Source organism: Cebidichthys violaceus, unplaced genomic scaffold (genome assembly GCF_023349555.1).
Source record: "Cebidichthys violaceus isolate CVI_PGR_0920_01 unplaced genomic scaffold, fCebVio1.0.p SCAF_1, whole genome shotgun sequence".
NCBI classification, from domain to species: Eukaryota; Metazoa; Chordata; class Actinopteri; order Perciformes; family Stichaeidae; genus Cebidichthys; species Cebidichthys violaceus.
The window spans coordinates 10,823,201-10,847,201 of NW_027176262.1; the positions used below are offsets into that span (position 1 = coordinate 10,823,201).

The following is a 24,001-nucleotide window of genomic DNA, read 5'->3' on the forward strand; positions in this document are numbered from 1 at the left end:
ACATCAATAGTCAGAGATTGTGAAAGAGCCCAAACAGTCAGGTCTTTATATTAAGGAGATGGATGCGGTACAGGAAGTCAGATACCCAGCAAGACTCTCCACCCCTGAATAAACCGCAGGATGCAGTCCATTCAAACAGCCGTGCTGGTCAAAGATCCCGCCTGTGTTCTCGTATTCGTCCTCTGCTCTTTGTCGACCGACGGCCATCACCTCTGACCTCTGACCGTCAGGAGACGTGACCCGCATGTAGCCGGTCTGGACGTGGTGGTCCTGCAGGGCAGAGGTCGTGGGTGGAGTCACGGTGGTAACTTGTGGATCAGACACCAAGCTGTCCTGCTGTAACTCCTCCCACAAGTTACCTGGAAAAAGGTAACAGACACATTAACAAGCTTTTCCTGCAGGGAAAAGTCAAAATGACTGCTGTGAAAAAAAGGTAAATTAGATGATAAAGACAGCAAAGCAAAATGTCTCATCCATCATTAACGTAATTAATTACACCTGTGCTTTTGCTTCTTTGACATGAAAATGTCTGCTGAGGTCTGATAGCAGCAAAAAGGTTCAATACAGCTACAGGATTTATATTAATCAACAAATCCTATGCAGACCCAAACAATATGCCACATTTTGACATCCTTGAGCTAAGCAACTGCTAGCATGCTACGAGCTGAAAAACAGCTAATTAGCATTAGTTAGCTAATTAGAGCAAACAAGACTTTGATGAGTTGCCTTCCTGTGTCCCAAGTGAATGTGACGATGTGATGTGTCACTGCCACGGCACTTTCTAGTCTCCTTGCACTTTGCTTGTTTTATTCCTATCCATCATATTGTCTCTACTGTCTCTCGTACCTTGCAGCTGCAGGTCAGTCAGACTGGGGTTGAGCGTGTCGATGTCATAACTGGCGTCTCCCTCCAACAGCAAGTCCTGCATGCTCCTGGAGCTGTACTCAGCCTGCAGGGCGCCATTGTAACTAGGTGGTATCTTACCAGCCACGGGGGAGTGTAAGCCTCCAGTGGCTAATGGGACGCCAGCTGCAGGCTGCTGTCCACAGAGTGAGTACAGGGCAAAGGAGTTGCTGAGGTGAGCAGCGGCAGGGGGAAGGTAGCAGGACTGCTGAGGTTGAACATGGGCATACTGTGGACGCCGAAACGGTGGTCGAAGCTGGGCTGGGGTGCATGATGACGAGGTGGCGTAGAAAGGGGCCACCCTGGATAACAAAGCTGGGTTGGTGTAAAGTGGCAAAGACCTGAGCTTGTTCGGTCCCTCTCCCAGTAGACGATCAAGGTCTTCTGTAGAATAAGTGTGTATTGAATTAAGTCAGACTCAAATAAGATGAACTAAATTTAAGAAGTAGAGGTCAGAACGGCAAGAACTGATTAAACGGTCAAACATTTGTACAGTACGTCTTTGATTGTTTAATCTGTCACTGTAATGAATTCATGTTAAAAATCAATCTCCTGAAACATATTATTTTCCTCTTCCTTTGCTTAATGTTCTCTTCTTGGGTGCTGACTTCTTTCAATACATTTAAGGGACTCACCTGGTCTCGCCATGCTCCTGCGAACACTGATGGGGTCCTTGCGACGCCACTTGTGCAGCTCCTCCTGCATTTTGTCCACCTTGGCGGGATTGAGAGCCCAAAGACAGCCTTTACGGGACGAGTTCCCATTTTTGTTCTCCACCTTCTCAAAGCACTTGTTCAGGGAGAGGTTGTGACGCACAGAGTTCTTCCATCCATCAGGAGCTGACTGAAAACAGAGAGGAGTGAATAGATGCAGCAGATGGGAAAGAAAAGGTTTAAATCAGCTGTTCTTGACTGTTCTTATAATGTCATGTCAGAGTACTTCATAGTACAAGAAGAAAAGCAATGAGTACACATTATTATGGGGTTACATATGCATCCAAACCACAGTGCTACAAGGACACATATCATTTCCTTTATAAAAATGCCATCAAATTGGGAAAACTGACAAATATAATCTCAGTGATGTCCTCATATAGCTTATCAGATCAATTACAGTATATATGGCCTTCTAAAACATAGCTAAGATAAAGAAAAGCAACAAATCCGCACAAGCTGGAACAGTGAAAGTTTCACATTTTTCTTGTTTCTTTCAGAAGTGAAAAGGTTTCCAAGGATAATTTAACAAGACTAAAAGTCTACAGCCATGCTAGCAGCTCTGTGAGAACAATAGCATGCTAAAAAAATGCTTACAATGAGAATGCTAACATTCTGATGTTTAGCATGTATAATACCATTATCAATTACCATTGAGCATGTTAGCATGCTAACATTTGTTATTTTTTGGCAAATAACACAAAGTACAGCTGAGGCTCACCAAAGTCAGTAAGATATTCATCCTCTGGGGAACAAGAATGTTTGAACAAAATGTCATGGCAATTCATCCGATAGATAGTTTCAAATGTCAAGATTTACTTTTCACATACGCAACATATTGCTCCCCTCTGCACTGCTTTGTTGCCCTCTCGTGTACTGTGCTTTAAATCCAAATACTATATAAATATTTGTTTAAATAAATGCAATATATATATGACAACAAATACAACTAAAATATACACAAGGACTGACTGACAGCCTTCCTGGTGCCGCACTGCCAGGAACCATTACCGTTTCATGGAAAGATCCAAAAAATGTATTTAGTCTTAATTTGTTTCACACAATAAAGATATAAATTAAACTGAATTGCCCTTTTTTGCCCTATCTTAGCCCTATCTTAGCATAGTGTTTCAGTATCTATCTAGCAAATTAAACATCACTCAGATATTATGAGTGATGTTTCAAATTCCCTGAAATCCATATTCAGAAACCTCTTTCCCTGGAGGGTAAAGGGTGTATTAATGTTTCCACAATCTGCAGTGTTTAATATCTGCATACCGTGGTAAGTGTCCACTGGACCGAAATGATCTCAAAGATACCTGACAATATCCAGAAAGTATTCAGACCTATCTCAACAATCTCAGCCTTTGCAGAATGCATTGGCTTTCCTTAGAGTATCGCTTATCATCTGCCTCATGTGTTTTCTGGCCCTGCAGCCTGTGTTTAATGTTACAGGCAGCTGTTTGGAAAGCAGCCATCTGTGAGGTGCCTTCTTAAATACAAATGTCAGCAAGTCTTTGAGCTCTTTCCAGAGGTGAGTCTGAACTTATTTGATTAGTAGATACCTGGAATCCTTTGAAGAATGTACAGTATTTGTGACGACCCAGGGTTCAAAAAGAGGTCCAACCCTGCAGCTGCCTCATTTTATTAATATTAAAGCAAAGATGCATGTGTTTTACTTTACCAGGCACTTTCAATAACAATAACATAGAATTATGATATGTCTTTGGTTTCACATGTCAGATTTGATTTATTGAATGGTGAAACAACAACCTCAACAACCTCACTAACTCCCACATACACACACATGAACATACACTGTCGATAGTCAACAGATACGAAACCCCTCCTCATTAAACTCCCCATGCCAGCCTTCTGCCTCAACAGGTTACCACTCAGCTGGTCCAGGGCCACCTAGCTGCAGGTGTAGTGACTTTTGCACTGTGTCATTAATCATTAGAAAGTAATTAATGTCAGCTGCAACAAAGATGGTGGTTTGGTAACGGGCAAGAAAACACAAGTGTGAACCCTTTCAACTACTGATCTACTGTAGAAAAACTATCAATTGATCTAAAGAGACTTGCTGGAGGAGAATATTTATTTGGGTTGTTAAAGTGTTGTACGTCACAACTACTGCTGCTCTGGTTGTGCCACTGATGAGCCCAAGCTTTTTTCATTTGGTTAAATATGTGACACACAAACATTAATCGTGGTACCTTGAAATAGGGGAAGTGTTCAGTCATGAAGCTGTAGATCTCACTGACTGGCAGGCTTCCTGTCTTGCTGTTCTTCAGAGCCAAGAAGATCAAGATGCTGCAGTCATGAAGGAACATTTTTTCACATTACAATTTTATTTACATTTGGAGCAAACAAAGCACTTAAAGATACTCCACCCATATTCAATGCACAAGAACCATTTAATAATTCTGTACATTGTTGCTTTAAATATGACTGCACAATGAAGCGAGACAGAACTTTTAAAAATGGCAAAATATGTTGAAATGCGATGTTACCTGTATGAGTAAATGGGCTTGGGGAAGAGGGACTGTTTGGAGCTCTCCTGGTGTGATTGAGTGGAGAGACTTTGGAGAGAATATTTTGCACTGTTGGACTGATCATTATTAGGATACAGTCTAGAGGAGACCTGTAGAGGACACACACACAAGCACACACACCTGAAAACTGGAAACAATTAAAAACAGATATGTTTTACAGATTTTTGTCATACCCTCAAATCGAACAGGTAAACCTAAATATTTCTCACTCGTGATTTTATTATTCATCACGCAGATCTAATGTTCATGCACGGTCCTTGATGCAACTCGTGAACCGACACACTCACTCACCTGTTGTAGAGGGCTCGATGAGCTGTAGGATGGATAGCTTTGAGACAGGAAGCAGGAGGGGTCTACTGGTGCAGTTAGTAGTCCTGGGAACGAACTCTGCTAAAAAAAAATAGAGAATAATGTTGTTTAGAGAAGCCAAATGCATGTGCAAGAGTGTAAATTATAATAACATTTCTGCTTAAAATTAACTTAATGGCCTAATTTGGCCACTTGGGGGCAGTGGAAACAAGTTGTGAGCTCAGCAAAGACTTATCATCTTTTAAGTTGATTGGTGAACTTCATAGCAAACAAGTGTTTTTTTACACATCAAGCTCTCACGGAGTAATATAATAATTAATTTGGACTTGTGTTTCTGTTCACCTGATGAAGATAATTATAATATTCTCTTTTAGCTCTGTTAAATTTAAAACTTAAATATATGTCTCGTTAGCAGCTAAATGCTCCACTATGTTCACCAGCTAGTCGCTAACCGTGTCAGTCTTTCCCACATTTTTGGTCACTCTCTTTACTCACTCCCTTTCTTTATACACATCTTCAAAGTCACCTTTCTGATATCAACTTGTTTTGGATTGCACAAACTGGAATAAAAATGAGGATAAAATGAGTGTAGCATAAATTTAGAAACCTGAACGCTGCCGTTGTACTGGTCCCAGGATGATGATGCCTCGCGTCTCGAGCTGTGTGAACGAGTGTCAGGGCTACACACCTCCTGCAGACAGCTGAAGGAAGACGTGCCCTGTTGGAGGCAACCCGCACCCGGCCTTGCTCCATCGCTGAACTGTCGTTGGTACGGATGGTAACGGTCAGAGACAACAGAGCCTCGTCGCGGTGTTGATCCAGACCCTGAACCGATGGTCCCATCAGCACTGTGCCTCCTGTTCACATCTGCAGTCCTCAAGCTGAAGTTGTTGCTCTCTTGCTGGTTGAAGCAGATGCCCCTGCCCTCTTTAGTCTGTGGTGTGATCATCATAGTAATACAAATCTTTAAAGATGCAAATCACAATATACACTAACTGTTGACAAACCCATCAAGGTTGGGTTTCGATGAGTAAATCTAGCTGTACTCCCATTTCTGGACCAAGAAGCTGCAAAGATGCTTACTGGGAATCCCCTGAGGCCATTAAACTTCCTCTCTCATAGTAAAACACAGAGAACAGCCTTTTAATCAAATCAAATTAAATCAACCTACATGTTCCCTTACTTTAATCTTTAAGTTATAAAACCTTTATTCCTGGGGCAGGAGATGTTTTTATTTATTTTATTGTGAAATGCAGTACTTTTGGTAGGTTTAAGGAGAAGTTTGACATTTTGGGAAACAATATGAAAGTTTCTCTATACAATATTCAGAGCATTAATATAGCACCAAACAACTATTTGCTATGTCTCAGCTGAGTGTCTCAGCAAGAATGTGACTACACATATTTCCCAAAATGTCAAAGTATTCCTTTAAAAATGTGGTGTTATACTGTATGTTCCCCAGTTAATTTGCCGTAAGAAAGAAATATAGATCATAGGCAGATTAAAACAGTTTCCATTGAAAGCCCATGGAAAACTAAGGCCATTTGTCAAAGTACAAGCAGTACATTGCAAGTACAAGAGTCAGAAATTATTTTCTATTTCCAGTGTCACACAGAAGAACCTGTTTCTGGTTAAAACCTGAGGCAAATGGATACCTGTGATTCTGCCATCACCTGGCAAGAGGGCTCACATGTGTGTTGGCTAGCCTGAGGGGTTGCTGTTGACTTGCCACCACTGTGGGAAAACGTCAGCGGGTCTGACATTCTGCACCAAAATCTGCTCCTGTGAAGAGATAGAAAACAAGCTAAATTTGCGACGGGAGAGAAAGACGGTCATCTATTTTTAGTCAGTGGCATTTTCTGGCCCAACGGCGGTCTGCATAGCTTGCGATGGATGACATGTTTCAGTTATCATAGAATTGTCAGCTGCATCAATTTAAATTAAAGGTCACACAAATGTTATGCTGTAACTAAATTATTTGTCATTTTGGAAATGTAATTGTTCACTTTCTTGCCAACAGTTGATTTAAGTATGCTGATACCACTCTCTTACTGACTAGTAAAGCTAAACACTAAATATGAAGCGATCACCAGCAGCTGGTTAGCTTAGCTTAGCATAAAGAGTAGAGACAGGGGTACATATAAATAAAGCCTTGCCCTGTCCAAAGGTAAAAACATCTACAAACATCATGGTGCTGGCAAGCAGATTTTGTTGCCTTTTAACAGAGCCAGGCTACCTGTTTCCAGTCGTTATGCTAAGCTAAGGGAACCAGAGTGATATTGACATATCATCAACGCTTAGCAAGAGAGCAATAAGCGTTTTTCCCAAAATGTCAAACTATTCTTTTGAATATTGAAAGAGTGAAAAAGCAAGTTGTAACAAATCAAGGTGTTTGTTTTTTCTTTTGATTTATATTGCTGTTGGCATATGACAGGAAGTGCATCTCAACTGTTTTGACAAAGCACTTATTGTTACTGATCCTCTGAGATCATATCTACTGAGTCTTTATTCTGCTGTAAATATGCGAGATACGCTATACTGTGTCTCCTGACAGTATGAGTGCAGGGGTGAGAACAGTTCACTTTCAGTGCCATTTATTAAAACACCAAAGTTTGACATAAGTGGATGTACATGAGGCAGGGGTTTATCCAGCTGAGTGTAAAGAAGTGTTATCTGATCCCAGCGGAGGTGACAGACACGTGGCCCTGGTTCCAGTAAAGGTAACCTCAGCCCCGACATAAACCAAGCTCATTAAAACTGCCAACAAACCATGGCTGTTAGGTCATGTAAAGCCAAATAATGCTGAGGCAGAGTGTGTCGTATTGTGTGTGTGTGTTTGTGAGAGAGAGAGGGAGAGAGAGAGAAGTAGCAATCGTAGCTCTTTCTGTTCACATCAACTGGGCTAAAGTGTCATGGTGAAAGTTGAGAGATTGCCTTTTAACCACTGTGGCAACAAATCCTCTCATCTGCTTGACAGACACGCTGCCACCAGCCAGAACGGATGCACTTACAGAAAGAGAAGTAGAAACTTCAGCAGTGGTGTGTGTGTGTGTGTGTGTGTGTGTGTGTGTGTGTGTGTGTGTGTGTGTGTGTGTGTGTGTGTGTGTTTCACGTTCTCTTCATTAAGATCCCCAAAGAAACTGAGCTGTTTGAGTCTCTGAGATAGCCCATGGATGCAGAGGTACAGATGTAGACCCGAGGTTTGTGTGCTTCTCAATTGTCAATACTACGTGCGAATCACATTTTTTTTCACATTTGATTTTCTCAGAAAATAATTGTACAGTGATCTTTTAAAAACTCATAATTTAACAGCATTTGTGATATTTCCTGAATCCTCAAATAATGAATTTAATATTAACAATAAAAAAGATTTTCAACTCGTTTTTCAGCTTGTGCCTTTTTATACTAATCCAAACAAGGATAAGTGTAAAATATTTTAAGGAAGCTGACCAGTGTAAGCAGCAGAGGACATTTGGCAATAATGATGCTCCATATACCTTGTCAATCTGTAAAGTTCACCCACAGGACCAGAACAGAAATGTTTCCACTATTTCAATTCTCTGCACACCGATCTTACGGTTTAGGATGGGTCTGTCAGGTGTCTATAGGAATATTGAATCAGATTGTGCTGATGTAATCAAAAGAAGAGGGGACACAATTCAATCCACATGCTTTGTGCAAAAAGTATTCAAAGTTATTATCATAACCACGCTGAGGTTCAGCAGTCAGTTACAGTCAAAGTTGTTTTGGGGGTTTTTTCTGTCGAGCAGCAGCGGAGGAGCAGCAACACAAAGAGGGAAGTTTGTACTAAAAAACACTTGATTTGCCAAACTCAGACTGCCGAAGCCTCATATTAGCTCCAGATAAACCTTTGAATAAATGTTGCACAGGAGGACTATAGTCCCCCTTTATTTATATTTAAAGCAGGATGAATGATTACAGCAAGAAATTAAAAAAAATTAGGTGAACATATGGGCTTGTGACTTATTTTTAGGACAGAATTTAAGAATGTAACATGCATTAGCAACATTTTCTGCAAGCCGTCATGCTTTAGGGAACACAGAGTAGCTGTTTCATTTTCACCATCAGCAGACTTCTAAAGTAGATGAAACTGTACTATAGGCTGTATTGATAGTTTGTGATGCTGTTTTTGAACGTTGTAGATATAGAAATTCGAAGTACAACACTGTAAAACCTACATTGTTAAGACACAGCTAAGAATTGTTAATACATTTGTTCTACTGGGCCAAAAGCACTTCTTATTTTTCATACTGGAGGTTGTATCTGTTGCAACTATGTACATTTACTTCCAATTTTGAGTCACTAGTACTTTACTTCAGTATTCCAATTTTTACACTGCATCTGCTCCACATATCGGAGGGATATATTGTACTTTTTACCTGTACTAGTATTGTACTATTTATTTGAGATCTATAGTTACCTTTACAGATACATATTTTACATAAAAAGCATTTCTTTATTGATTTGAAATATATAATTTAAATCTCGATGCATGATTGTAGATAAAACTATCCGGCAGTATACACCATGTCATATTGCCCCATCGTCACTAGCTACAGTAAATGAATGTTAAAGATCCTAAATTCAATATTCAGAGCATTAACACAGCATTAAGCAACTATTTGGAATGAAAGATCTACCTAAGCAGAACATTTTAATTAATTCAAGCTCATTTTGACTCTTTCCTTTGATCCTTAAGTTAATTTTGCTAATAATACTTTTACTTAAGTATCATCTGAATACAGGATCCTAACTTGAAATTCAGTTTTTGTACTTGTTGTTTTGCCTCCTTCACTTCAGGATATGCATATTTCATATATCAAAATTGGGCTGTGTATCGACAATAATCTGGCAATACATATCATGATACAGGAGTTAAGCTTCAATATATTGCAATATATTGCGATATTGTAAGCAAGGTGATGTATTGCAATTTCTTAATTCTAATTTTAGGTTAACTGTCTCTTTATAAAGAACAAACCATAGTCTTGAAATAAATGAAATTAACTATTTTATGCAATCAGAACAGTGGGATTTGCATTTGCATTCATTACAGTAACATCAAACATCATAGCACTACTTTTTATGCGACCAAAGCCACAGTCTGCCAAGATTCTTCACGTGTACATATTTACTACGTGATCATCATATGCAAATAATGCTGTGTTTGTGGCGTAACAGAGCAAATGTCACTTAATGCCAAGACTTGAAAGAAGACCAACAAATCAGTTTCAACAAGTAAAAGGTTGTTTTTTGTTTCAGATCTTGCCCTGTAGGTTTGATCACGGTGTCATCAGCTGTCTGGGTGATTTGAAGCGCTACTGTAAAAGATTAAGTCACCTGCTGCATATTTGTGTAGTGTGACATTTTCAAAAGGAAATTCATCTTGGGTGTGGTGTAAAAAAATGAAAACAAACCAGCGCGTCCAGCTGGACTATTCACATTGTTTCTGACTTCATCAAAGGATGTAAAACCTTTCGTCAGGTTGGGACTCTTCAGAAATGTATCTTCTGGTCAAAGCTGAGAAACATTCAAAATTGATACAGGTACAGAATCCTGTTGCGCTAATTTAACTCGTTTATACACTGTTGGGTAGTTTAATATACAGCAATACATCATATTCTATAAAATCATCATATGATCGCTGTCCTGTGAGAACCACAAATCTCTAAAAGAAAAAAATCCCTGTTTTCAGCTTTGTGACCATGAGTTTTCCAGCTCATCCAAGAGGCTTTGTAGATTGTTTATTTAGCTGAAGAAGTAGGCAAATTTTTACATTTACAGATAAAACCACATTTTGTCCATTTTATCAGACAAATTCAAACTGAAAATCACAAAATTTGAAGATACATAAATTTCACTGGACAGTAATGGGGTAGAAAGTACAATATTTACCTCTGACATGTAGTGGAGTACAAGTATAAAGTTGCATCACATGGGAATACTTGTGTAAAGCAAATTTGAGGCACTTGTATTTTACATAAGTGTTCGCGAAGTAGGGCTCTTTCATGTCTATGGTAATTAGAAGACAATGACAGGTACATCTCCTATTTGTCAGGATAATATACTGACAGTGTTTTGTCAGTATTGTTGACATGAGAAGGCTGCTGCTCACAAGTTCATGGCGGTTAACGAGCGTTTAGCACCTACAGCAGTGCCAACAGTATCAGTGCAGTACTGTCTTCTCTCTCACACACACATGGAGTGCAAATCAGAGCAAAATCGTTGCAGCAGTTTACATAAACACCAACCTTCACATATTGGAAAACTGTCGATTGACTCACCTAAACTTTGCAAACAATAGCTGCCCCCTCTCGACTCGGATCAGTAGTTTCAGTCAGATTTTCTCAGTCAGAGCCATAACCTCTGTCCACATCTGAGCCCATTATCCCTCGTGGATCTGTGCACCTCACGCCCCCTCAACCCTCACACTGAAGCACTTCGATTAGATTGACTGTCTAAATATGTATGGAAATGAGCGATGGGGCTGGTTTCAGATTTTGGCAGCTCGGAATATCAAACTCATTGTGTGTGTGTGTGTGTGTGTGTGTGTGTGTGTGTGTGTGTGTGTGTGTGTGTGTGTGTGTGTGTGTGTGTGTGTGTGTGTGTGTGTGTGTGTGTTGGCACTCGTCCAGGCTAGCCCAGCAATAAGATATACAGAAAGAAAAACCTGCTGCAACAGGTTCCAAAACATCTACTGGTGCAGTCATTGGCAGCTGGCAGCGCTCTCTTCCTCCTTCCATCAGTATTTCTTTGCCTGACTCAAAGGTTACTTGTCTGAACGGGACATAAGATACACTGCTGATCACAGCCAGTGGCAGAGAACGGGCGCAGTGCCCTGGTTTCTGAGCTCGCCCATAGCAAACGCCCTCTATAATGTGATCTAGTTCCACTTAACTGTTGCACTCTTCATCAAACCTGTGCATGAGTAGACACAGGCAGAATCATTTGTGCATTTAAAGCATGCAAGCACACACTTAAAGTTGCAGCTGGAGCACACTGAACCAAAAACACTGGCTACTCTGACAGAAGCTGTCGATCTAGAAATTTCAGTTTCTGATGCAGCCTATAAGAGTTAATGTCATAACTAATGGACATACCCACCAACGGGTATGCAATGGGCTGCAGGATGGGAAGTCAAACTAATCTTAGAACATCAGGCAGCTCCTGTGCATGTTTTAAGATGCTCCATGGTGACTTTGGTGTCTTTTTAAGCATTTTTTCCTTTTTTCTTGAGAAATTCCTCTCTGAAACTTTTCCAGTGACAGTATGAGGCTCAAAGATTAAGAGAGGCAGAGAATTTAAGGAGAAAGTCGGAGAGGGAGTAGAGGTATGTCAATACAGGTAGATTCCTATCCTATCCTCCCCATGAACCAGGAAAGCAGTCTTAGCCGTAGCTCGTTGATATACCTTGAACAAACTCTGTCCTCAGTGAGAGGGCGAGGCAGAATGACAGAGAGATAGAGGATTAATTACAGATTGAATAAACTCTTGTGTTACAGTGCAAGGCTTCTGCCGAGCGAAGCTACTGCCGAAGGCTCTTTTTGCCAAAGATGGAGTTCTTGAGGAGGGTGTAATGTGGGAACAGATTCCAGGGGCCACTTCAGTGAAAGTCTCATTGTCTGCTGGGAAATAATTGCTCCAGTGCTTGGGTGTTCTAAGTTGCAATATCATGTTTTGCAGAGCTAGTTATTTACCTTTTTATGATCTAAAAGCATCAAAGCTGTGTTTCTTTAATCTGTTCTAATCATCACCTGCCAGTATTATTAAGCACCAGTCAAATAATTTTTACAATCACAAACATCAGATTCTGAATTTGAGTCATTGGCTGCCCACAAGGATTGCATTTATTCAAGAATGATACGTCACCAAAGACTCTGGTCAAAAATTCAATTACAACATGGTGAAAGGTAACCATCATTAGAAGATGCAATTTATAATATTCTGCCATGTGAAAATAAGCACCTCGTCATCCAAGTGAACATGTTGACTCAACATCTGCTTCGTTGTTTTGACTCATATCTGGATCTAAATGATTTAAGAGCAATCCAAGTAATCTGCTTTTGGCAATGTTGATGGATATCTGAATGAGAATTGTAGCCTGGTGTTTGTTGCAATAATGATGAAGATAAAAATCCTTGAAGATGTAAATTTATCAATTAATTCAAAAACAATAGGCCTGAAAATGATAGTCTTAAAATATTGACATGATTTTGTGAGGCAGAAATATGCTTCTTCTGCTTTGTGTCGTCTCACAAGCCCTCAGATTTATCTATAGCGTCCCCCTAAATATCAAAGACACCATCAATTCAACACAAACTGCTGCCTCAAAACGTTTCTAATACAGTCAACATACACTGAACAGTGTAACCTTTCTGAAGGCAGGATTTCTTACAGTACCGTTTTATCAGATTGTTATAATAAATTCTGAGTTTATAAACATTACAGGGACCAACATCTTAGCTTGTCTGTCCTAGCAAATCAAAAGCATGAAGCAACAAGTTTGTTACTTTATGGTCCATTTAAAAAAAAATAATTTCAGTTTTATAACAATTCTAATAAGTTTCTCTAATAAAGAAATAATCATAAATCAGAAGACGTGTATAATATGAAGTAAAGGAAAATCTAATTCTATATAACAGTGATTTATGGGTGTCTTTTGAAAACTTGCAGGAAAACATTGAGTCCCTGAGGCAGCGAGATTTATCACTAAATACTTCACATTTTTGCTTCAGGGTGAGGTTATATAAATTCAGCAATTAATTTGCCTGTCCCAAGGATACTTCATAACTAAAATGTGCAGCTGTCTTTTATATTCACAATTACCATATCATTACTGATTCAGGTGCCATATTAAAAATAACGTGTTCAGAAATGCTATGTACAGTCAAGTGGTAAAGCTCTCCAGAGTTTATGATAATTGCAGATAATTACGCATCGTGCGAGAACAGAATCTTGCACATGGTCAGTAACCTGAGAGTTATACCAAATACTAACAATTCATCTGAGCTTTTGAGCAGAAAATGTACTGCAGCATTTCACATTCCGAATGCAGTTTTTCTATTTGTGATTGGGAAAAGATCAAAAGGGATCAAAATACGAAGACAGAAGATGTCACAACATAATGATATCATCTTACCTCTGATAACAAGCATCCATTCCACCTTCATTACTGTGAGCACCAATTCAGCAAGAGTGATGCCGTCTTTCAGTCTTCACCAGAAGAATAGTCGCTAGATTAAACAAAAATTTAGGATTTCCCAATTGTTTATGCTTTTGACCTATGTGTACTGTAGTTTCGCCATTTTAAAAAATCCCCTTTGCTCTTAACATACAGCAGTTATACAGACCTCTGTCAAAGAGTTCAATTAAATGTTTTCAATCAGTTTCCTACAATTGATTTCTCCTACCTTCCATAATTTTGCATTTCTCCCACATTGACCCTTTGAAGAGATTTGCCTTCTGTGCTCTTTGCTCTCTTTAAATCAATTGAGGACCCCCTGGTCCTAATCCTATGGACGTAATGAGATTTGATCCCATCATTAAATTACATATAACAGTCATAACGGTCTCAAAAACTACAGTGAGCCCTTGATCCTGTAGAATCTCTATTCCAAAGATTTATTTTCCTGGAAACTGAATATTCTGCTGTTGACAGGCAACACAAATTAGTTTGAGTAACCACAGTTTTTTTCAAACCTGCATGTAGTACAGTGCGTATACTTTGCTCTATAACTGAGAAAGTTAGGATAATTATGGTTCTCTATTGTGACAAGACTCTTTATTCAGACAACCATGTTACCATCCATTATATTTAAAAAGAACATGTAAAGCTGGGGTAGGCAGTTTATTTTTGACAATAGACAAAAAAAAAATCCATAAAAACATTTCAGCATATTGTAACACCAAGGGTCTGAGGGAAAACTAGACCTCTTGGCAGGTTACTGTATAAAGTGTGTGCATACACATATGCTCGTCTGGTGGGAGGGGCTTAGGACAGAGAGGAGAGCTGCATGATGAGGGCTACATTTACAAATTTTGGTTTGTTTGTTCCCTTTTCCAGAAAGCTGACTACCCTGGGATACCACTTCAATTACAATCTGCTTGAAAGTTATTATGGAGTTTTTAAAAAGGTGCTTGGTTGAGAGTAGGATATTATTTATCTATGTGAACTAAACTAACTCAAGTTCAGTCAAAACATCAACAAAAGGTTCTCCAATGTTTCCAGTCAGCATGTCCAGCTGGTTTCTGATGAGCATCACAATGTGAGGGAGGTTCTAATTTGAATACCCCGTCTACAGGCCTCAATGCACATCAGGCTGTACTGGCTGGAGTATTGGGCTTTAACCAAAAATAATAAGTCTTCTTGCCAGCCCAGTCCTCCATTGGTGGAATCCTAATCAATGCAGATATTGTGAATCTCCCCCAATTTCTCCGTGTCCATTTTCCTGAGTTCACATTCAAGGAGCTTTGGTGACATTAGCCCAACTGGGAAAGGTATTCAGCTGGAACATGGGCACGCCCCACGTGTTAATGGCAATGTTGATGGTTATGACTCCAACAAAGTTTAGAACGAATCCAGCTTTGGCCTGGAACAACCAGAAAAACAATACAACATAAAACTACTATATTTGGATACAGTGTTTTGTTGTCACACTATCAGAATAGGTATTGATACGAATTTGTCAGTATACACACTGCATTTGGTGCTCAGTCTCCCAGAGCTTATTTTCCATGGTAATATTAAGGATATTGTGCATGTGCAAATAGATGATAATGATCGGATATAAGGATTAATATAAGCCGTTTATCCAAAAACTAGATATGAGCCTTTATCCAAAATACTGCATGAATGTCAACATGCTCCCTTATGGGGTCTATCTTTACTAAAAGGTCTTACCATGTCCATGACTTTAAGGTTGCCGTAGGAGAAGGCGATGGCGTTGGGTGGAGTGGCTACGGGCAGCATGAAAGCCAGCGAGGCCGAGATGGTGCAGGGAAACATGACGTACAGTGGGTGTATCTTGATAGCAGTTGCCTGGATTAAACACATTAAAAAAGGGACATTCACACACTTGTTAGTATAAATCTTTCTTCTTCTTTCTTTCATTGTTGATGAGGAACAGCAGTTAATTTGTTCACCCAACAATGTATTCTTTTAAAGATTGAGAGAGGATGACGTCCTGTCTCACCATAGAAGCCAGTATAGGCAGAAAGAGTGTGGTGGTGGCAGTGTTGCTGGAACATTCAGTGAACATTGCCACCAGCAGACACAGCAGGATGGAGATGGCAAAAGGAGGGATGCTCTGCAGCGGTATGAGACTCTCCCCTAGCCACAACGAAAGTCCAGATTTCTTTTTTGCAAGGTGGAAAAACACACATTAGCATCCAAACATTTATAGAAAAGATTATCTTTAGAAAGAGGTGGACTTGAGGATCAATTGCGTTACCTCACTTCCGTGTGCCAATGCAAAACCTCCTCCTAGAAGCAAAAGGATGTTCCAAGGCATCTTTTCATGGACGACGTTCCAACTAAGCAGAGGTGAAGGGGCTTCAGCAGGAGCACCTTTTACAACGAGGACAAAAAAGGCAATCTTTAGAGGGGACAGTTTCTTTTCAACTATTGGTTAGGGCAGTCATAAACAATGATATATCTTAACCAACTTCAGAAAAACCGAGCTTTTATTGTGTACAGATAAGATGCTGTGACTATAAAAGTGTTCTGTAAAGATAAAAAGTAAATGGGATGAATAGAAAGGCAATCAAAATCATAATAAAAAAGCATTGTCGTAAGTGGATTCATTCTCTTAAACTAATGTTCTCCCTTTTCCAACGGACTATGGCACCTCAAAGTCTGCCTCACAGCTTTTAAACCTTTTACTTTTAAGTGTGTGTTAATCATTGTGTCACTTCTCTGTGTTCAAAACACATTGCTTTTCCATTTTTTGACGGGTACTTAAGAAGTTGTTGCTTATAGGCAGGAGCAAGACACGCTTAACTTAAGTTACCAAGGGGGGGAAAAAAAATCACTGATACAAAAGTAATTTGTCTAAGGAACAGCACAGCATGTACTGTCGTACTGGCTTGACCTGGGGGCTATCAGGCTACAATTCAGGAAGGAGTTAAGACAACGTTTGCTGGGAAAGCGCTGAATCAGCTAGATGAGTTTTCACGGGCAGTAAAAGTTATTGACTGTATCTTAGGTTGTTATAGTACACAGATAGAGGACAAACATGCTCATGAAACTGCACTCCTATCTTCATGTGACAAACTAAACCACAAATGTGATGCAACAGTGAATGAACTCTTTCCATTGTTCTGTCCAGACATGCAGATAGGGCCCAAAAGAGATCACGTTTATGCCTTCTTGCTTCAACATAGTCTTATTCCTCTTAAAACATGATTTATACATTTTCTCATCATTATTTTATCAATGTTTCTCAACACATGACGGCATAAACGTGATAGACCTACGATTTAACTACCCTTTGATGTGATCCTTAAAAAAGTCGATTTATACACCTTTTTATAATAAGATATGTATACAAATGCACCCGTTTCTTGAACAAAATTTGAAACATGCCAGCTGTCTTACCATCCTCGGACATCCCGCAGCATCTGGGTAATTTGGACGGGATGCAGAAGAAGAATGATGCCATTAATATGGCCACGGTGCCATCTGTGACGTACCTGATGAGAAAACACATTTGAAGGGTCTGCATTTCATGCATTAACATTGTGAAAATACTCAGGCTACTATCTTGAGGCTAGTGTAGTGATTAAAAGACAAAGTTCAGTGATTGATAAAAAGTAGACCCTTATTATCTCCTCCTACTATACTGGACTATCCCCTGGTTAACTGTTCACCTCTTCACTTTCTCACTAAGGAGTCATGAAAAGCTGTATGACAAACAGCTATTGTACTCACGGTTTGTCTTTGTTGAAGAGCACAGTGGCCCAGCCGGGTATGAACCCAGGCTCCCTGGTGAACCACAGAAGAACCAGCAACGTGAAGATACTCAGTACACAACCCTCAGCGAAGCTCATCCTGCCCAACTTGTTGTACTCATCTTTGATTACCTGGTATGCCTCTCTGTCACCTTCTCTCTTTGTGCCACATCCAAAGGATTTTTTTAAGCTGGAATAACATAACGTTAAAAATAAACAATGCTTTAATAATCTGGATGTATAGATATCACACCAGAGTATGACACCAGTCTGTTGAACTTACTTGAAGCCCAGAAACATGAACTGCAGCCACAACCAAGACAAGACGAGCATTAGCACCATGTTGGGGAATGAGAAGCCAAACCAGCTTGCAAAGTTGATTACGCCTCCGTTTTCTGGGAAAAGTCTGTTGATGACGAAAAGAAAATAGAGATCACAAAAACTGTAGAACACACAAGCCTACAACTGCCAGCCAGTTGAATACAAAATATTTTGTTTTGTACAACCGGGGTGTTCTTTTTTTGGTCATCCCTCATCAGTTAGTAGTGTAACACTTTATATACACATGTAATTGTTGAATCTACTTGACATGGCTTTAAAATGGAGGTCACTTGGCAACTACAAGAATTATTCTATACATATTAAAAGAGCCCAAGTTCTGGTAATCCAGTAAACCACCTACGTTGAAGTGAAAACTGTAAATATCCAATACATGTTGCAGAGTTTTGATACATTTTTCATAACCCAGTTTTGTGCGAATGCAAATTTACAATGAAAAGCATTCTTTTAAACAGACACTCAATCTTGTGGATTGAAGATTGAGTGTGCTCAAATCTTTTTTTTCAATATCCTAATAATCCTAACAACAAAAATAAGTAAAACTAGAGACTTGTTTGAAATGTGTTAACTGTGGTTAACTGGTAACAATGCAATCTGTGAGTAAAATGTTAACAAAAACTAAAGAATGTTGACCAAAAAGAAACAGCCTACTACTGTAGTTGTGAATGAATATTGGTGGCAATAGAACTGGCCCACCAGACTATGAGTAAAGGAAGATATAACTGGGTATCTTGGTTTGTTTCCACAGATTGGGTCCAGGACCAGAGAGTTAATCTGCAGCCAGAAAACTTGCTCATATGAGTGTTGTGTGTTTATTTGCATTTATGCAGGTCGTACTCATCAATCTGGCCTTTCAGGATGACATTGGGTGTGGTTCCAGTGAGAGTGGCCGTCCCACCGATGCTCGCTGCGTAACAAACACTAAGGCTCATGCCTTTCGTCAGGTTCAAATACTTCTGCTCCCTCTTCAGTCTGCGCCGCTCAGCCTCTGGATTCATGTCACAGACCTCTGGGGGGGAGTCCAGACCTTCAGTATTGAAAAGACATCTTAATTGTTGTGTCTTGAATGCAACATACATTTACTGTTTGGGCTTCCATGTTTTACCAGTTGCTGTAATTGTTTAACACAGTTAATAAAGTTAAGTTCGGTGAAAGTTTAGTTTGACACATATCTTCACTAAGGCAGCAGGTCATTATTTGCTGACATCTTGGGTGACTAAATCAAACCAAATTCTATAAAAAGGACAAGCACTTTTCGTTAATTTAAGATTAGTATTTGAAACCCGATACAAACCACAGCAAGAATGCATTTGGCCTGTACTGTGGCACTTTTATTCATCTACTTGTATGTTCTCTGTTTTGACCTTTTATTATTATTTTCTAAACAAGGGTCTAACTTCAAAAACAAAGTTAAAAAAAACCTACTTGATATAATGCCATTTTCCTTCATGTCTTTGTGATCATCTTTCTCTGCAAAACACCATTAGAACAACAGAGATTTAAGAAATAGTCTTCAACATGTAAAAAGGAAAAGTTTAAAGAACATAAAAAAGACCGTCATACACACCCATGTCGATGGCCCTTTGTTTAAGCTCTTTGCTCTCTTTGGTGTCACCCATCTCAAATGCCTGGTTATCCTCACCATCCACTGCAGCAGACTGGTTATACTCCCTCTCTTCAGTGTTGGCCTCTGCTTCACACAGCTGCTGCAGCACAGCGTTGGCGATGGGCAGCATCATGGCTGTGGAGGCCGTGTTACTGATCCACATGGACAGAAAAGCTGTGGTGCCCATGAAACCGATCATCAGGCTGGGGAGGATGCAAAACAAATGATTAGATGGAAGTTGAAGACATCATGTAAAGAGAAACAGAGAAGATATTATATATATGATATGGCCTAACGTATGTGGACTCAAAAATTACATTATAACAGCCGCCACTCTTCTGGAAAGGCTTTATACAACATTTGGTACCTGGCTGCAGGGATTTGCTCCCAATCAGCCACAAGAGTATTACTGAGGTCGACTTGGCTTATTGTCGGGCTACCAGTGAATCCCAAAGGTGTTGATGGGGTTCAGGTCAGGGCTCTGTGCAGGCCAGTCAAGTTCTTCCACACACTTTATATTGTAGCTGTAGTTTGTAGTATGTAAAAGTCTTACAAAGATGGCTTCACCCCCACAAAAAGCATCACTTGAAGGGCGATCCTCCGGTGCAGGTTCCAGTGCTCGACAGCAATGGCCACCAGCAGCCCACCAATAAAGAGCATGTTGGAGTCTTTCAGATACTGAATACAAACCTGGATGAGAAAAGAAAAAAAACAAGTAAGGAAACCCAAATCCCGGTCAAACTACTTCAAAGTGGTTTATTAAAATGTGTGTATATTGGAAACAGATGGAAATACCTCACTTGATTCCATGATGCCCATCATGGGGAAGAGAATGACAGGCAGCAGGGCGGTCACAGCCAGAGGGATGCACTCTGTACACCAGTACAGCGCCATGAGGATTATTACATAGCCACATTTTGCCTCCTGGAATGACAAACATATATGTTCCTTAACAGCCTTAATACACAGTATTAAGTACTGTATGTTACACAAATTACATAAGTGGTCAAATGCACTTGACAATTACAAGTGATGGCTACTCAAGAGAGAGAATCCCATTAAAGCCTGTAAAGGAACCACAACACACCATAAACTTCCTTGGCTAACTTACGGTTGTTCACTTAGCGAGGTTAATCATTCTGTGAGATCTGTAGCAAACATTGAGCAAATTCCATTAAACAAGGAAATGCTACATTTATGTGCTTGATGTTGAAATTTTGCAGTTGAAATATTATCAGCTAGTCATAAAACAATTACATTATACATTTATTAGTCACACAAAGTAATCTCCTGCTTTTGTTTGTGTAGTTGTCCGGAACCAAACAAAATAACTGCTGACAAAAGTCAAGGAACAAGGAAATGAATTGAGTTTTTTCTATTTAGTGATACTTTCTTGTGCTTAATTGCTTGTTTTGCTGTATGTTCCATTTACAACAGCTGAACCGGAAACAAAGCCATAAAATAGATAGTTACTTTATTAATCCTGTGAGGGGATATTTATTTGCTACAGCAGCAATTATGGTACAGGTAAATAAAATAACCTTAAATATAAACATCTTAAACATAAAATGCAAATATCAAATGCACAATATATACAATGAAATAGAATAATATTAAATCAACTAACTAAACTAAACAGTAGTGCAAAGATTTAATCAAACAACAACAACAGTGTAACGGTGTTGTAGTTTGCTATAATAATGCTCATCTCTTTTACAATGTACAGGAATTGTGACAAGCTGAATAGGAACAGAGGTTGTAGTCTTTGATTAAATGGGACAGATTGAGCCCCTGAACATGATTCCACTTTTCAATTTATCATAGTCAAAGATTACATGGTACAAAGGGTCAATGACGGGGCCTCTCCTGGCCACGTTGCAGCTACGAAGACAACGTAAAGCAACAAATGTCCTTCCAGACCGAGGTCTTTGATCCCTTTTGATTATCATTTTCATTTTATTGCAATGGTTTCCCAAAATGTGGCCACAGATTTGAATACAGAACTATAGGAACTCTATCTCTCTCAAAAATACTTTGTGGACTGAATGATTAAATTTGAGAAGAAAAAAAAAGATAGAAAATAGATTTATTTGATTAAAAAAAAACCAAGTATAATCATTTTCTGATTTAAATTCTATTAATACAACCACTCAAGTGAATTGCATGTTAGTATACATTTGAAAACACTGTATAATGTAATGTTTGAATACACATCTATCAGAGAGCATTAAAAAACTCACTCAAAGATGCAAGCTTTAGTCACTGTTGTCTCCAGAATCCCCCAAAATATGAGTAACCCCCCTTCTGTATACTTCACTGGCTGTCTAAGACCTAAACTCTGTTTCTAGTGTTTGTTTAATGAGCCTCTATTCTTCGCTCTTCTGAGTCCTTACTGTCTTTGCAGTAGTCATGGTCAGCCCTTATTTGCCTTATTAACACTTAAACATATCTCTACTTCAAATAGCACCTCTCTCTGATACAGTATCTTCCTCCACCACCAAGACAATCTCTTCTGCCACTTCCCTTATGTATCGTGCATAATCATTTTTACAACAGAGTCGTATCTAAAGTCAGGGCACTGTGACCTTTGCACTGCTTACTCCTAATAATGACATTGTTCTTTGATTTTAAGCATTCAAATTACTGTTGCAGCCGAGTATATGTTGCTACAATAGAAGTAAAAGTATCTGAATCTGGACCTGAGTGGTGTTACGTTGGGCCTCTGTGGTATTCATGTATTAGCTGTAATGACCATCGAGGTAGTTCATTAATCTTGTTATCAGAACACCTTTGGCCAAAGTTTAGATGTGATAATAAACCCGTGAAGTCCTATCAGATCTGTTCTTTGATGTTTGACTATGTTTTGGTAATATCTACGAAAAATAATCTACCATATCAAGCTAGTTTTAACTCAAATGGCAACAATACTACAACACAAGTTATTTTATTTACTCCATCTCCACCATGGCTCTCAATCAGTAGCTCCACAGTTGATGAATAAACTGCACCATGTGTCCATCAGTACAGATGGAGAGAAAAAAAAGACACTTGCTTTGAAAGAACGTGAGCTGCACTTAACTGGCTTTCTTGCTAACCTCGTCATCGCTAAAGTTTTGGGAGAAGCGTTGAGAATTTACAACGAGGCACCTCAACATCAGAAAAACACATAATTTAACCTATATACTGTAGATATACACATTCAGCAACATTTAAGGGCTGAAAGTATCATATTGCATAGCTTTAGACTAATATATATTATGCAATTAGACAAGCCATCTCTATTCTGCAGGTCTGAAGTCAAATATTTCTAGAATACGTACTACAACAGGAAAAACTCATACACATGGTTATTTTCTTACCAGGGTCGGGCTGAGAATGGGCAGAGGCAGAAGTAAAAGAGGTGTTAGGACTATCACAATGTAATTCCTATACCTCCACAACCATCTAAGAAACCCAGCCATGATATGATCCACAAGGTGTGATGGATATCCAAAGTATTGAACAGTCAAGAGAAAAAAGAATTAGTGACACCACCCTACTAACTAAGAGACAGTAGCAGAAAGCCACAGTATATATATGGCTGTGCATAAAGTATGTCACCCTGAAAAAAAATTAAAAATTAACTATTAGAGTGAGGGCCCTGCATGTACTGGGTGTGTTTCCATGTGTCGGGGGGGGGGGGGGGGGGGGGGGCATGTCTGAAATGGCATCAATGTGTTGTAAATGTCTTGAAGAGGAAAGGGCAATCTATAAAAAACAAAGTTCCATTAGATAACAGTGTTGATAGCCTTGTATACAAGTTGTGTGGGCGTAACTTACAAAACACGATGTTGTGATTCCTATGAAAAGCCTGCCAGAGGCTGAAATGTAGACAAACCAGATAATCCTCCCACCGTGTGTGTGAAGTGAAAAGGTTAACAGGTTTTACAAGAGAGTATGATGATTGATGTTTTATTGCTTGAGGCAACCTTGAGTTTCTATCGAATTACATTCAAAGTCCTTGACGGTTACTTTAGGAACAAATACTTTCAGATTTTAAAAAAAAGGAAAGAAAAGTAAACCATTTGTAATTCAAGTTTGCACTTAGTTGTACATAATCCTTTAAGAGACTTGGAAGGGGGGGGAAATAGATTTTTGCCGACTTAAAAACAGTTCGAGAATGATTTTAAAGACAATATAACCATTTTTTTTTTTTTAAATATAAACATGACAAACAAATAAGGAGTGCATTTACTTGGGTGGGACATATAACATGTGAACGCTGCTTAAGGCTGAGACAAACTGGACGTTTAGGGTTGAAGTGTGGGTCAGAGGATCAAAGAGTTTGATATAAATAAAGAACAAAGTAAATTGTGAAAGGCTACACACTGAGAAATACCACATAACAATTTTGCCTGCACAAAACTTTGACGGATTATTTATACAGTATCCATCAACTAGGATGAACAATTACTATGATAATACAATGATTTTGTTTTCGGTTGATATCTAGTTAATTCTCTAGTGCATCCGTCACAGAATATACTGTGCATATTATTTTAAATATCTTACATGCCCTCCCATGCATACAAAGGAAACTGCTCTTAACACATCGAGGAGGACAGAAT

General features: G+C 39.2%; 2 protein-coding genes across 2 annotated transcripts; both read right to left on the bottom strand.

The window, feature by feature from the left end:
• Window positions 1-45: 45 nt before the first annotated feature.
• foxn1 (forkhead box N1) lies at window positions 46-10,823 on the bottom strand. The gene is made up of 9 exons (XM_068710181.1): window positions 10,786-10,823; window positions 6,136-6,262; window positions 5,088-5,414; window positions 4,463-4,558; window positions 4,130-4,260; window positions 3,833-3,929; window positions 1,539-1,746; window positions 847-1,287; window positions 46-359 (listed from the first exon to the last, which is right to left on the bottom strand). Exons 2-9 carry the CDS (start codon window positions 6,241-6,243, stop codon window positions 46-48), a joined length of 1,722 nt encoding a protein of 573 aa, XP_068566282.1. The 5' UTR covers window positions 6,244-6,262; window positions 10,786-10,823.
• A 3,506-nt stretch (window positions 10,824-14,329) lies between these two features.
• Window positions 14,330-22,943, bottom strand: LOC137872014 (solute carrier family 13 member 2-like). Its single transcript, XM_068710207.1, has 13 exons — window positions 22,754-22,943; window positions 20,190-20,318; window positions 19,948-20,084; window positions 19,356-19,597; window positions 19,214-19,258; window positions 18,626-18,815; window positions 17,733-17,855; window positions 17,430-17,639; window positions 17,097-17,191; window positions 15,952-16,067; window positions 15,694-15,855; window positions 15,402-15,539; window positions 14,330-15,090 (listed from the first exon to the last, which is right to left on the bottom strand). Exons 1-13 carry the CDS (start codon window positions 22,853-22,855, stop codon window positions 14,962-14,964), a joined length of 1,818 nt encoding a protein of 605 aa, XP_068566308.1. The 5' UTR covers window positions 22,856-22,943; the 3' UTR covers window positions 14,330-14,961.
• Between the last annotated feature and the right edge of the window lie 1,058 nt (window positions 22,944-24,001).